Here is a 15,608-nt window from a genome sequence, read left to right as displayed (position 1 = left end):
GGGAATGTTTTAACAGAGCTGCCATTTTGACTGTACAGATTGGGGGTTCTTTCCTTCTACAGGACATGTAAACCAAGAAGCAAAAGCTGGACAGATAGCTTGAGACTATTTGCTTCTTGAAAAAAGGTATGCCACATTATTCTTCACATCACAGGAATCATCAGAAATGGACTACGAACACAATCCAAGGATTATAGGCTCAATAAGTGTAAGAATAGATGGAATTCTGTATCTAAGAGTGAATGAGATATAAACTTCAGTTTGATACCAATTGTTAAAGCAAGATCTCAACATTTAAGTGTTAAGATTCTCCCTCCCATTTCATATGCAGGAAAGCAAGGCTTCATTATTCAACAGAAAGCACTACTTCAGTTCAACCTCACTTAGCCACACAGTGCTTTGAAGTTCTGTATAGCTCTGTCTCCCCAACCTCCATGCATTCCACAATCACAGAAAGAAGTGGTCATCCTTTAGGGCTTTTACATGGGCAGGTTTTGTTCTAAAGCCACCGTAATTTTTTTGTATCATCAGTTACATTTACTTAACTGCTATATAAACACTTAATACTGCATGGCTCACCTTCAACACCACCGTTCCCCAGGCTGTTTTTCTAGTGGGTTTTTTTTTTTTGTAGCTATACAGTGTACAAGGGAAACAGTAAAAAGCTGGTTCTCCCTCTTCTCATTCATACAACCTTTATCCTACCTTGCAGGGAAGACAAGACTCAAGACCAAAATAAGTTGCAAAGAAGGATCACATTTTTTCCTTACTCTACACCGCCAGTAGCTTTTAGCACTTCACCACTGTCATCTCTGCCCTGTATCTTCCACATGAAATCCCCCTCTGCATCTGCACATTTTATCCGAGTGTCAAGTAAGAGGCGGGCTGCAAGAACAGCTTTGCACAAAGACTCTATATTAGAGCTTGTTTTTCTTAACTTGATAACTTGGAAAGATTTTGATTGCTGTATTCAAACTATGTCCAACGTTTTTGGTAGAAGGTTCTAGATGTTTTTGGACCTTCAGCAATCTGTGAGAACCAGTCTATATTTGCTCTCAATTGTAGCTTACTATTACCTTCTTAGAACTTACCTGAAATAGTACAACCAACTTTTTTTCCTTTTTATGGCATATTTAAGAATCATTTAATTTTAACATCAGCAGAGCAAATACTCTACTGCTTTCATCTCAAAAATAATCCTTAATCTCGTTTGTGATTTTCAAACCCATATATATATATATATACATACACACACACACACACACACACACACACACACAAAACTAAAATCAGGTAGCAAAATTTCTTTGACAATTGGAGAGTTACATACTGAATTCCATGCCTTGGTGGATAGTCCAACCAAGACAGAAACACTATAGAGTGCAAAACGAAGCAACAAAACACAGACATTGCCCAGAGGTAAGCATTTTTGCAAAACAAGAATGTGTGACATGCTCTGCTATGTATCTTAAGACTTCACAGCCTTGATTATCTGCTCTACTGAAGCTATCACCATTTTCATTTTCTCTAAGTTAGTTTACCTGTCTGGAGCTGTTCTTGCTGAAGATCTGATTGTTCTACTTGGTGTGGCTGATTGGAGAAACTCTGGTTGTAACTGGCCTGGTACTGATTCTGTTGCTTAAGGGTTTCTGGCTCATTAACAGGAGGAACAGGTGCATTCATGTTGAATACCTATAATGTTAGAAAAATAGCTCTCTGCTCCAATCCATTTTTTATAAATTCTCATCAGATCATGTGCAGAAATAATGCAAGACTGCAAAATGAGAATAATCGAAGACTATTTTGTGCTATTACATAACTGATTCCAACACTGTAAAAAACAACAAAGCCAATGACTACCAGAATAAAGTAATTCAGAATTCATTTGCTACATACTGTTTGCATGGATTGGAATGGAGCTGCATTAACATTGATTCCACTGCTGTGCAAAGGTTTGCTAGATCCAGCTTGGAAAACTTGCGGCTGGGATGCAGTGGGAAGTGATGATGATGACGGGGTCTGGTCTGCATTCAGTGACATTGAAGCCTAGTAATTGAAACAAACAACGCTTTAGTAGCTTTTGAATAGTACTGAGAACTTTAAGAAAACGAGTGCAAAGACCTTAGTTTAATTTCAGAAAGTGAACATTTCACTATGAATGACAGGCAGTTTCAAAATTTTGAACTTACAAAGAACTGAACCAGCCCTATCAATAATTGAAATCACAAAGTCTGTTGATTTTCAAATAAACAAAGACTAACAATTGATCCCATCTGGAAACAGTCATTCCCACCCCTGTGAAATCAGACTTACCTGAATCTGGTCAATTGATTCCTTCTGTGGCCGCTGCTCTGTGCTATGAGAAGGCTGATACATGGGCTGGGAGGCTGTATATCCCTCACTTGTAGAAGAAACCAAGGGAACCTGACAAAATAAAAACCACAAGTTCTCCAAGTGAACTGATGCTCACAGACACTCGTATCACAGGTATCTAAGAACTCTGGAATGCATCACAGGTACTCTTTAGTGAAACTATGTATTCAGCAAAACTTTACAACCATTAAAAATTTACTACTTCTTAACTAGCAGAGCTCTACACACCTCATCTTGACATAGCCTGACTCATCATATCACCCCACCCCCTACCAAACTTTCTTCTGTGGGTACTTATTAATCAGCTGGACACGTATCTGCCTTAATGCCAGAGATGTCATACATACTTAACAGAAAATCAGGAAGTTCTTATTTATTACTTCTGTTATCACCAGAGCTTTCAGTAAGAAACTGAGACATCATGAAGAAAAGGAAAATATATCATGTATGCATTGCAGAAACAAGGAACCCCACTTAAACAGGAAATGCAGGAGCTCAACTGAAAACAGCATTTAAATTTACTCTGACTGCTCTCTAACTCCAGTATTGAATATTATCCAGGCAAGCAACTGGGATGAATTTCTTAACAGAACAAGTCAAAAACAAAAACAAAACCTATTTAGTTAAGCTACAAAATCTGCTTTTAGTCTGATCATCACTCGAACAGATACAGACCGTGATTCTGTTGACATTTCTGTTGCAAATAAGCAAATAAAAAGTCACATGCTTTTATCTAAATTAAAAATACTACTTGACATAGCTTAACATGGAGAGAAAACTACAAGGTGAAAATTGACATATCAAATTATTAATCCATCTTGAAGAAAATGAAGAGAAATCTAAAACTATATGTATTAGAATGACTACATAGCAGTATTCCAAACAATGCTTCCTCTAAATAAATAGTAACAATTTAATAAAGACCACCTTTGAACTTCAGCTTTGTGTTTCTGCTACAGATAGGAATTATATATATCCTGTAACACTAAGCAAAACTAAATTAAATTTTAACTACAAAATACAGTTTACTAAACATTTTACCTGTGTAGCTTCTGGTTGCACAGGAACTTGATTAGGCTGGGCAAGTCTTGACTCAGTATGAACTGAAATAAAATAATTTCACTTACTACATGCTACACTAAAACCTTTTAAAGAACAGCATTACAGTCTTAATCTCATTCAGGTTTTTGAGACCTCATCATTGTAGGTAAGTATTCCCCTAGCTTGGCAAAACTACATTCAAAATACCAATTATCTTTTCCATACAAAGTACATTTTTTTCCCTTCAGGCATCCAAAATAACCCAGCAGTTTCCAAAAGATGAAGCAAAAATATATTTCATCCATTAAAAAAAAATTAGTATGTTCCAACTAGCAGTAAGTGAAGATCCAACGTCTATTAACAGTACACCTCAGAAGTACAATCAAATTTCTTTGCAACACACCTAAAGCATACTGCTATACTACTCACGATTATCTCTTCAACATAACAGTAACTGAAACATTTCTAATAGATGACTTGCAGGCTTCCCCAGTATTTGTATTTAGTTTTTTCCATTACAAACCTGGAGGGCAGACCATTTGTGGCATGTCCAAATTCTGTGCTGGATTCATGGGCTGTGCAGATACAATGGCAGGATCAAGTGTCTGGTTCTCAAACTCCAGCATGGAGTCCTTGGAATAGAAACAGTAATACAAGAATTAAATCCAGTTTATTGGATTTTTAAAAGATTAGTGTTTAGACTTTAGAAATGACCAGGTCACAATAAAGGAAGCCTAGGCTCACAGTTAGGCAATAGCTAGTTTTGCCATATGTTTTAAATTAAGATGCTAAGAACTCCTAAAATATTTATCAAAATGAAAATTCAGCCCATATACATATTAGAGCTTATTTCACAAAATAACAACTGGAGGCAGGAAGAACAGGAGATGATCTGGTCCTTTATTCTTTACCCAAAATTAGCATTTTCACTTTGTATGAAAAAAAAACAAACCAAACCAAAAACCCAACAAAGTTAAGCGTATGCCTCTTTGTTATCGAGTTGATTACTTTCTTTATGGAGTAAAAAGATAAGCTTTTCCTGATACATTCACTTAATTCCCAATGCATTTCTAGTTGGTTACAATTTTAGAGGTTAAAAGATGCTAGAAACTTCAGGAAACCTTGTTTTAGAAAGTCTTCAAAAAACTATCCAAAGTTTGGTAGAATTATTTCAAAATTTTAAGCTTGCTTAAAGAAAAGCTATTTTATAGCTGTCTCACTGAGACACAATACAGTACCTACTCCTATGTCCACAGCTTTTCACCCTCTCTGTTGAGGACAAAGAATGAAAAGCTTAATAGCATTTTCATTGTACTTTAACAGCAATACAGGTTTGTGACTTTTGAGACACTGCCATACAGCACTGTAAGGTTTTTAAGACCATTGTATTTTTCAGCTAATCTACACCAGGCTCTTCAAATAACTAGAAGCCAGACTGAAGGAGTTATTTTGTTTTTTCACTTGTGAATACCACAGGAGCTTCACCATACCTGCATGAAGTTATATGGACCCTGCATCTGGGCCATAAGGTCCTGTACTCTCTGTCTTCTAACAAGAGGATCTGCTTGAGCCACAGTAGTGAGTGTATGAGGTTCAGGAACTGGAGGAGATGTAGCTTGTGTTTGTTGCTGCAGTGAATTTACAACCTAGTAAGAAACAAACAACTGAAATTTCAGCTTAACGTAACAATGTTAAGACAGCGGTACAAGAAACATTTATTCACTATGGACATAGTTACTATAGTGTTCTTAAAGAAAAATGCTATTCTCCAACAGAAGTAATCTGTGCAATTCATAAGGTTTGAAAGCTTAGATGGCTTAGATTCATTAGCACTGTTATAATGTTATAGATAAGCATCTTTTAGCATGGGATTTAACAAAGTCAGTTATCTTGGAAGTTCAAAGAAAGTCAGTGAAAAGCAAGATTCAGAAATATCAACACGTGGAACACAATTATTTTCTTATATCTTTTTAGTAAACATAAACAGAGTCTGAACTTGTGAGTCCATGCCTATGTCTTTCTCAAGCATTACCCCAGCTTATCTAATTTATGGTCTCAGAGAACAGCAGACTGCACCATCTGGTGGAAACACTACAAGACAAGCCCTGAAGCAGTACAACTCCCAGCAGTCAAGAAAGCTCAGAGACTGAAAAATAGTAAGAACTTCCTTAAACAGGACAGCAGACGGCATTTACCAGTCAAATGTAAACAAAGAGAAGACAAACAGCTAGAAGCTTTCAAGTACCACCATACTGAAGATAACAGAGCAACTAGGAAAGCTGAGTATGAGCCTGTAAACATAGCCATCATCAAGTAGTTTAAAAACAGATTGTTACAAGGATGATTGAAGTGAAGTGCACAAGAAGTTGTAGCAGTTCTGCTTTTCTAACCAGTTTTGCTTTCTAGGTAACTCCTAGCACCATTTGCAATCTGCGTTCACATCAACAAATATCCTTTCAGAAGATACTGTCAAGAATTTGTCTACTGCTTCTTTACTCCCATGAGCTTAACTAATAATCATCTTCTAAATATACAAGCAAAGCTAAAATTTACAGTAGAACAGGATTTAAATTATCATATATGCATCTGGAAGTTCAAAATAATTAGATTTACCAAAAACAGCTGGATTCTCACAAGACTTTCGGAAGACATTTTGTGCAGCAGTCACAGTGAGGCACAAGACCTGTCCTATTATCAACGGTCTGAACTTTAAACTTGAGCTTCCTCAATCCACCCTCATAGCCCAGAATTTATTTTTTGAAAACTTCTCAAAGAAACCTCACGCATCTTCCAACACGACCATCCCTTGCTCAGATATGCATGGTTCTCATGTTGTATTTTGCACACATAAGCATCTGACAAACTGCAGTGGATCTTTTCTTCAAATCCCTAATAGCCTATGATTAAAAAAAAAAAGATAAATCTTTTGACAAATGTAAAAAGCCAGCTACAACTCTGCATTCTTCTTTGTGAGCCCCTTCATACCAAGCTCTCTTCTATCAGTCATACAACAAGAAATTCTTTGGAGAATTCCCATGGAAATATATCCTAAGGCTGTCAACACTGGAAAACAAGCATGACAACTCCAGTTTATTACACTATCATCCCCCAGCTGCAAATTATGGGCTACTGCTAAGTAAGAAAGCCCCATGAATGAAAAAAGTATTTTTGAAAATGTTATCTACAGTACATATATGGTCTTTTCATATTACAAAGCTTTAAAATGAAAGAAAAGGAAAAGAGCCAACCAGATGACTAGATGGAACCCAGGAGGAAAACTAGCAGCTACTCACCACCAATGTAATTACTACTAGAAGATGTTATTGCTCAATTTATGAAGTCCAAATCACTCAAAAGCATTTAATATCTTCATGAAAAAAACAGCTTTTGCAATAATAAAAAACACAGAATAGGAACAATTTTATTGGTTTTACTTTTTCACAAATATTGCAGCCATAACTTCAGAAGACTCTTAGTATTTTCCACCTTCTTTCAAATCTTATACCATTAAAGGAAGCTGTTCATTTAGAATTATTAATACTACCAAGTACTTTACCCTATTGTAAGCCTAACAGCTGGACAAACCTAATAAACTAATCTTCTGCCAATATAAGGCTGTAGCTCTAAAGTTAATGGCTATTTAAATGCTGTCCACTGCATGAAAACTACTCAAACATAAGGATCATTAATTTAAAAAGCACCATTATTAAAAAAAAAAAAAGCCAATTATTACCCAGCTGCTGCGTATCTCCCTTCATCCCAGGGTAGAGAGAACATCAAGAAGAAACTGAATTTCTCCACAGTGTAGTAATATTTGACTCATCAAACTGTATGACAAGCTATTCAGTAGGCAGAGCTAACTAAGATGATGAAGGGGGGCCAAAGAACAAAAGGAGATGAAAAAACAGAAGCTTAACGAGACCACAACCCAACCCAAACGACACCTCCTTTGTTAGTCACAGGACAGTTTCTAGATTTACCCGCAATACACACATCTTCATCCAACATTCCATATTCTAAACCTCAAATAACTTACATATTAGAATACACAGATTTGGGTACTTATGACAAAAGAGAGCAGAAGGAAAAAAAAATAATCACAGAGCAAAAAAGCACTGTTACCAATAGAAGACATCCAAAGAAAAGAATTCAAAAACAAATTCTTTAATTTAGAACTTATGAAAGGCCCACATCATGTCAGATATTGTCACCTCTCAAACTGAAAAGTATACCACAGAAAGATTAAATTTAAGATGTTTATTATTACTGTGTAATACAGTCTTAATACTTGAAGAGCTCAAGGAAGCACACCAAGTTTCAATCACAATGACAATTCCTATACTCTCATGTCTTCATTCATACTACTTACCTTACGGACTACAGAAAACCTCTGATCTACACTGCACACTTGGTATAAACACAGATGTGATTATGCCTCAAGACAGACTGAAGCCAGTCAGGCTTCAACATTAAACTTCTGTGTCTCCTAAGAATACCACAATCTGACATCCCTAGAATGGTTCTTTCTGAAAGATTTCTCTAGTTTTCAAGAGGTTTCTTGAACCATATTCAATAGCAATGGTATTGTAGAGTATGTTTAAGTGGAAGAATGGAATAGTGTGAAAAGGTACTGCTAAAATCTTTCACATACATGGCCAAGTTAGTTACAGGAGGTTCACATCCATCCTATTATTATTATTGTATTATTTTTCATAATTTAAAGAGATGATGAATACTTTATTCCACTCCAACACTTTAAGAACCTAAAGGCACCAAGGAAGAGAGTCCTTAGAAGTCACCTTCTGGAATTTGCTGCTGCAGAAAACTATGTTGACTCAAAAAATATATCTCCAGCATCTGAAAGGTGTTGCTGATATTTGGTCCTAACAGATACATACAAACCAAGGTCCAACATGCCAGCTATTTCAGTGACCCCATGTGATTTTTTCAATGCATGAAGGACACATTTCAATATAACAGAACAGCCAACTTGTACACATAGCAGAGTCTAGAGCCTAAATCACTGAACTAAGATCCCAACAGCAATGTACCAGAAAAATCACAAAACAATCACTCAACTGCCAAGTAGCAATGAGTTAAACATATCAAGTACTGTACTGAAAGCAGAAATGTACATACAGGTGTATTTTAATGCTATAATACATGTATGCAATTTGGAGTAGTTATTAACTGAGGTATTATTTTTCCACTTGATCTCTATGGAACTGCACAATGAAACACAACTACACCAAGCTGTCAGCAGATAAGCTTATGTTTTGTTGGCACAAAAGTCATCTTAGAAGAACAAACAGAAAAAAAGCTCTTCCAAAAAAAATTGTTTTTAAGTCCAAACCTTTACCCTGCATTTTCCCCGCAAGCCAGTACTGAACAAAGCAAGACCTCCACAGACTTAGCCAGGCTGCATTGTTTTTATTTTAGTTACTCCTGAGCTAAATATACAATTGAAGGGTGAGTAGTCATTTCAAGCCTATTTAAATATATACTTTTATACATGTTAAGGGAGAGAGGGTGAAATACTATAACTCATCATGAACTGTGAGTCAGCAGAAACAGGGATTACAATTTTACCTGCAGTACACAAGATCTTACCTCAACCGTTTCAACTGTCCACTCATCTACCTGTTCCTTCTCACTACTGCTGAACTGAGTCTCTGCCATGAATTGTCTGTTTACATACTAAAATAAAAATAAGAAAGGGTATGAAAGTAAAAGTAAGTGGCATTAAAGCTGCATAAAATGACAATCTTTCTAGTGAGTAATACCTCAGTCGATTCAACTTCAGTAGGTTCAGCAAATTCTTCTGCTGGATCAGGTTCTGTGAATAAAACAGACCATTTATGCAAAGGAAAACAAACAAAAAACAGCCCACAAGACATTAAAGACTAGATTTACATGATCAAAAACATACTCTGAAGACAGGAAGATAGCTAGTATACAGGAAGAACAACTAGGTGTAAGAATGAACATGCACATTTACACTTATGTTAATACCTAATATTAGAAGCCTGCTATACAATAAGGAAAGAGTTGCTTCATCACACACCTTTAGGCAAACAGGATTCTAATTAGATCTGAAATTAGATCTCAACATAACTTCTATAGTTAAGTATCTGCTGGGCTCAGAAACAAACCTAATGATAAAAGGCAGATAAAATAAGAAACATCTTTCTCAGAATGAAGAAAAGAATGTCAGAACAGAGAACTAAGCACTACCAAAGATTTCTGAAGTTTTGAAAATAATTAACAAAACAAAATGTAACAACTCACATAAAACTCTTACTATGAAGAATTACATTCTGCTACCTCCAAATTTATTATCCTCCACAGCATATTCAAAAGGGAAAAAAAAAAAAAAAAGGCAGGAATTTTTTCTTCAAGTATGGAACCCTTGCACGTAAACATTCCCTACTTCAAATACTTCTCCCTTCTAAAAAAGGGACTAAGTGATGGAATTACAGCAAAATGGAAAGGTTCCAGCAGCTAGTACTTAGATCTTTGATAGTTTCAATATTACAAACAAAATGTTCTGAGAGTTTGTAAAGCACAAGTTCAACAGGAAAAAAATAGGAAAGATGTTGGAAATGATCTCATCTGCACAAAACTGCTTCTAAATCATTTCATTTTGGCTTCGGTTCTTCTTTCAGCAAGTGACAAACTGGACAAATACTGAAGGATGTGTTCAAAAAGACATCCTACCAAGTGACTTTGTTTCTCCATTCAGCTGATGCTCCACAGCTACAATAGCCAGCCTTTCCTCGTGCGTAACTGAGGACATTTAACAGTGTGATCATTAGAAAGGATTATGGTCCTTCCAGAACAGTAGCTAGCAAGAGTAACCCTTACAGAACTCTTCTGAAACACTGCTCTGTTCTTCTTTTCTCATGTCTCAGAACAGGATCTAACAAGTGGTTGACTGTCCCTATATATATTGCCCAGCTGTTTGTGTATGTGATAATCCGGTAATTACATTTCTATTCAAAACTCTTAGTACATAAAATCACATTTGCAATTTAATTAGTCTGATGAGTCCAAAGAGACTTGACAGTACAGCAGAAACATGCCAGAAAACAGGGGATCTTCACATTCTTACCACCTTCTGCTACAGTGTCTTCTACTGCAGGTGTGGGTGCTGCCTCTTCTTCCTCACATAATCCGTTCTGATGGTTATGGGTGCTATCAAAGTAGCTAGTTTGAAGAATACGTTCAACAACCTCTTTTAGGGCTTTATCTGAGAAAAGAAGTTAAAAATTAACAGTCCCTGAACTCTAATCCTTATCCTACACGTTTCCCTTTCTTCCCGAAGATCCCAAGTACATTTTACTGCCCTTTCACTAGGAAGACATTGCTGCCTGTCCACAGAAATTACTATTACAGAACTACCATCTGTATTACTAGATCATATTCAATAAACATACTATCTGCTTTAATTCAGACAAAAATCTGAAAGGGCAAATAGAAGAATATGCAATACCCTTCAGAAGACTAATGAAACACTTTGAAATCAGTGTAAGGTTTTCAAATTCAAGTATACTTTTACTACTATTTCAAAAGTCTCTGGTTGCTTAGTTTTGACTCAGAAGAGTTTTAGGAACCCACTGAAGTTTCAACCCCATCTCCTTCCTAATTAAGAAACCTTTCTACAAGTCAATTTCTCAAGCTGCAGTCACTCCTAATTTACACGGGTACCAACATCACAAAGATTCTTCTCCTGAGGTAGTGACTCAGAACAGGCTTTGCAAGTGAAACAAGAACAAGCCTTCACTTCACTCAGTGCCCATATGAATGCAGCAGCATCTTAGCCTAGAACAAATTTGTACAGCCATATTGGAAAGGCAGCAATACCTACTGTCTAGGCCCCAAAAATAGATAAAAAACAAAGCAACAGAGTCAGAAGATTCACAATGCATACCTAGCAAGTGATGATTATCACTGTATGAATCAATACACATAGAAGAACACAGAAATGCATTAATATCGCCCACGACATCAGTAAAAGTTCATCCTGATATCCATATAATACCCAGCCTAACTTCTTAACATCCAGTAAGAAAACGACTAGGCCTCCAAGGCACAACCATCATCTCTCTCATGAAAACTGCTCCCATACTTTTTCTTTCCTTATTTTCTCTCCCAAAAAGAAATACTACACATCTACTGGCTCTCACAATGATCCAACACCATTTGTTTTGCAATAACCTTAAGTCTCAAAGGTTTGTATTAACTGGGAAAAAAAAAAAAAAAAAGGTATCTCCTCATAAAATTTCATTTTAACTGTGTAAATGGTTTGAGGTTTCCTGTTCTGACACTAATAAGACAAGTCTTATATTCATTAGAGCCAAAATATTTATAACTTCTGTGTATCATTCCCTCAGTAAAGTAAGTTAGATCACTGCAAACAAAAGCTCTTCCAACAGCTTAAAATTGCTGCAGCATAGCAAGAATGATTGGAATTTTAAAAAGCAAATGAGAAAAGCAGTTTTAACTAAGAAGGACAATCTTCCCTACAACCTTCCAGTTGAGACTTCAAAAGAAATAGGTAACTGTCTAACGCAGCCATTTTTTTAATATATAATGTCATAATGTTAAAAGCTAAGTATTTGTGGAAATTGACATTTATACAAGAAAACAAATAATCATGCATCAATTTACAGTTAGTTAATTGTTTAAAATTAGGTCAGAAATAAAAATGTTTTTGTAGGAAGGGACAGGGCTGAGTAGCCCATCACACTAAATAAGGTTGTGCCAGCTTATATATTAGATGATGTTGCTGTCTAAGCTCCTGGTCCATACAAATGTTTCCAGAAAACAAAGAATTGCTACAAAGCATCAACAGCAGTTAAATTCTGCTGAAACAGTAGGAATGGACTATGCTTAAATACTGAGCAATGCTGCATCAGCAAAAAAAATACCGTACACACAAAGTTTGTACTTCAGTGAGTTATTCCAATACAATCTAGGCAGTGTTTGAGAAAAAGCAGCAACAATAAAATGCCGGAAAGACATTTAACTATCAGAATTCTTTTACATCAGACACTGTAATTTAGGTCAAGCACAAATTCAGTGCACTCTTTCAAACAGACTATACTTACAGGTTGTTCCACAAACAGGTTTTTCCTTCCCTTCCAGTAAGTCCCACAGGTGAACAGATGCTTGCTCATACTGCTCATTCAACCTTAAAAATTAATAAGAGTTAATTTCTTACTAAGCTTGTAGTAATTTAATCACAAAATAAATAAATACCATTAACTGAACAACAATTATAAAGGAAAGTACTTTCCTATAAGCTTACCTCATGTTCATGTCTCTTTCAGGATAAACTAGCTTGTAAAATTCATCCAGCATTGTCAGTTCCTCCTCTGTCAGTACTGGGACTCCATTTGATCCTTGTTTCAAGTCACTGCGCACTTCGTCATCACCCAACTTGTCCAAAATAAACTGCAGCTCCAGCACAGTCTTTAAACGCTTCTGCTCAGCCTCTTCTCTCATCAGCTGCTCCCTGCGAGCTGTCTTTTTTATTGTTTTCTGGATCTGTTCAGAATCAAAAAGGAATTAAAAAAAAAACAAAAAAACATTGAAAACGTATTTTATTGGCAAGTAAAGATGGATGTCAAACCGCTCCTTAACAATCTGATGTTACAGCAGAGTATCAGTGAAGCATGAAAAGTATCTTTCAAGCAAAGTCAAACGCCTGCAAATTAAACCAAATTTTAGAATCGATGCCACAAACCTTACACTACATTGGATTTTGATTATATTCTTATCTGAAGTCTGTATTTCTCTGCATAACTTCTGAGTAGTTTAGTCAAGCAACTGCAGCCACAATGTATAAAGTTTCAGATGCGAAGGAGCTGTGTGAAACAAGCTCAGATTAATACTATCTACTTCCTTTATGAATTATTCTGTAATGTCTAAATGATTTTGATTTAGATGAAAGTAAACAAATGCACAAAGCAAGGTACCTTTAAAACAAGCATTACAGCTATTTACAGCCCATGTTCAGGCTTTACAATTTGGAGGAGTAAAAGTGATCCAGATTTTTTGTTTTGTTTTGTTTAAAAGACCACAAAGGTCAGAAGATAACACTAACGTTCACCACATCCCATCACAGCCAGTACAAGGCATTCACTGGAACCAGCTGGAGGTCAACTTAAAACAGATAAATAAAAGTACTCATAGGAGGGAACTCGTGGAATGTTTTGCCATGAAGGCTGGGGAGACTATTATCAGCAAGTTTAAGAAAAGCATTACGACAAATTCTGAGACAAAAGGTGCACAGATACTAAAGGGAACAGGAAGGAATCAACTCTACATCATTCTCAGTTTGAGGATGATGTATGCTGGCAGGGAACAGATAATTTTTGTTATGTAATCTGTATCATATCTTCTACAATTGCTGTTGCAACACTGGTTGAAATGCCTTACTAGTCTGAGCCACAGGCTTTCTTTCATTTTTATTCTTTGTTCTAGCCTCCAAAATTGAACTTGCTCTCATCCCAAGCACACAAAAATTTAACCTTCTTTTCCAAAAAACGTAACTCGTGATAGTAACTCTCTCACTCTGAAGCATCTACATTGTTTCAAACCTGAAACAACTGGAAGCAAGCTTTAAAGCAAGAGATCAACTTTTTATTCCTGGAGTCCCTCTTTCTGCTGACCAAGAAACATTTCAGGACATACTTGTGGAGGAAGAAAGCTCTTTGTTACTAACGTTCCATGAACATACACGGAAACCTGATGCAAGAAAAGCAAAAAACTGGCTTGGCTTACAAGCTTCCAAGTTTACAACCAAGAGAAATGTAGAAAGCAACCTATAAGGTCAGGGTGCTGACTGACCTTGAAATTGTCACACAGCTTGTTCCTAAATTGAATACACTTGTTAATGCAGCAGACTGGTTTAACGTTGGTGACTTAATGAATTCTACCAATGTTACTGCTCTTTCTGTAACTCATCAATTCTAACTACATATACAATCTTCCATTCATGTGGCATGGATTATGATTTCTGTTTGCACCTGCATTAGTTCTCCCTTGAAACAATATTGAGTAGGCCTGAACTGTCTCTTTTGAAAAGAATGAAGAACAGAGAAAAGCTGCTCATGTAACTGGAATTGTCTTCTTGGAATTTTAGAACTTATTCTTGACCACACTGTCATTTTACAGCCTGTACATAGCAGCAGTTTCTAAGACTATCTATTTTAGGCAGTATTCAGTTACCTTATAATTTATAAAAAATATTTTAGTCTTGAAACCTGTTCCATATTGTAGTTTCAGATTGTATTTGCAATTACTAATACAGGAAAAATCTTGAAAAAGGAACTGCTATGCTCACAGTTGCTGAAGCTTGATAAGCTACAGTAACATAAGGAAATAAAAACATTCAATCACTTGCCAGAAAAGCAGGCCTGTGAAATCCCTCTTTTCTTTCAGGAAAAAAAGAATTACTTATGGCAACAAGCGGCAGACTGTAGTGTGGTATGACAGGCCTGTCCAGTGATCAGTGTCTTAAAAACGTCTCTCCTGTCAGGAAATTATCACCATATTTTTGTTCCTGTACCTTCAGGCAGTGCTTCAGAAAACATCTAGGAGTGGCTTTGAAGAAACGTGTCACAAGCTATACAACATTAAGAGAAAGTAGTCAAACATACATTTAATGAGCATTTCACCTTCTGTAATAGAGGCTGCTGCATCCAGTGTTGGTGAAAGACTACTTAAATCCCCAGTGCCACACACAGCAGCTGAAAGCCCACAGTGGGCCACTTTACTTACATCTTGGCTCAGTGCCATAAAGCTCCTCTGCAGTTCTTTAGCAAATTCCAGATTATTTGTCACTTCCTGGTATTTTGACACTGCATCCTTAAAAAGCAAAAAAAAAGAAGAAAAAAAAGAGCAACCAATCAGAAAGAGGACAAAATACATGCTTCCAAAAAACTACTTGCTGCACTTACAATTTCTAAGTGAGACACAGCTGCACAAGTAACCATCTCTAAACAGACTGCAGCAGTGTTAAGTTTTGAACTCTCACTGGCCAAAATATGGAAGGGACTTGTGCCTGTCTTGTATGTCTGTAGGGCCTGCTGTTTCTTAGGAAGTACACTGAAACATAAGCATGAATATGCTGACACACTAGTTTAATGTTGTAACATGAACAGCTACAACTGCTATTGAGTACTTTT

The 15,608-nt window shown here is 36.3% G+C and overlaps 1 protein-coding gene across 1 annotated transcript in view; it reads right to left on the bottom strand.

The window, feature by feature from the left end:
* Window positions 1–15,608, bottom strand: part of CAPRIN1 (cell cycle associated protein 1) — a 30,708-nt gene that overhangs the window by 5,921 nt on the left and 9,179 nt on the right. The window contains exons 4-15 of the mRNA XM_019616078.2: window positions 15,202–15,288; window positions 12,725–12,963; window positions 12,525–12,607; window positions 10,526–10,663; window positions 9,198–9,250; window positions 9,025–9,111; window positions 4,905–5,060; window positions 3,938–4,046; window positions 3,415–3,476; window positions 2,314–2,424; window positions 1,897–2,046; window positions 1,542–1,692 (exon numbers count right to left, since the gene is read on the bottom strand). Coding sequence (XP_019471623.1) covers window positions 1,542–1,692; window positions 1,897–2,046; window positions 2,314–2,424; window positions 3,415–3,476; window positions 3,938–4,046; window positions 4,905–5,060; window positions 9,025–9,111; window positions 9,198–9,250; window positions 10,526–10,663; window positions 12,525–12,607; window positions 12,725–12,963; window positions 15,202–15,288 — 1,426 coding nt within the window. The remainder of the gene's footprint in view (window positions 1–1,541; window positions 1,693–1,896; window positions 2,047–2,313; window positions 2,425–3,414; window positions 3,477–3,937; window positions 4,047–4,904; window positions 5,061–9,024; window positions 9,112–9,197; window positions 9,251–10,525; window positions 10,664–12,524; window positions 12,608–12,724; window positions 12,964–15,201; window positions 15,289–15,608) is intronic.

Source organism: Meleagris gallopavo, chromosome 5 (genome assembly GCF_000146605.3).
Source record: "Meleagris gallopavo isolate NT-WF06-2002-E0010 breed Aviagen turkey brand Nicholas breeding stock chromosome 5, Turkey_5.1, whole genome shotgun sequence".
Lineage (NCBI taxonomy): Eukaryota > Metazoa > Chordata > Aves > Galliformes > Phasianidae > Meleagris > Meleagris gallopavo.
The sequence above is the reverse complement of the archived record's forward strand: the minus strand, read 5'-3'. Positions and strand labels throughout refer to the sequence as shown.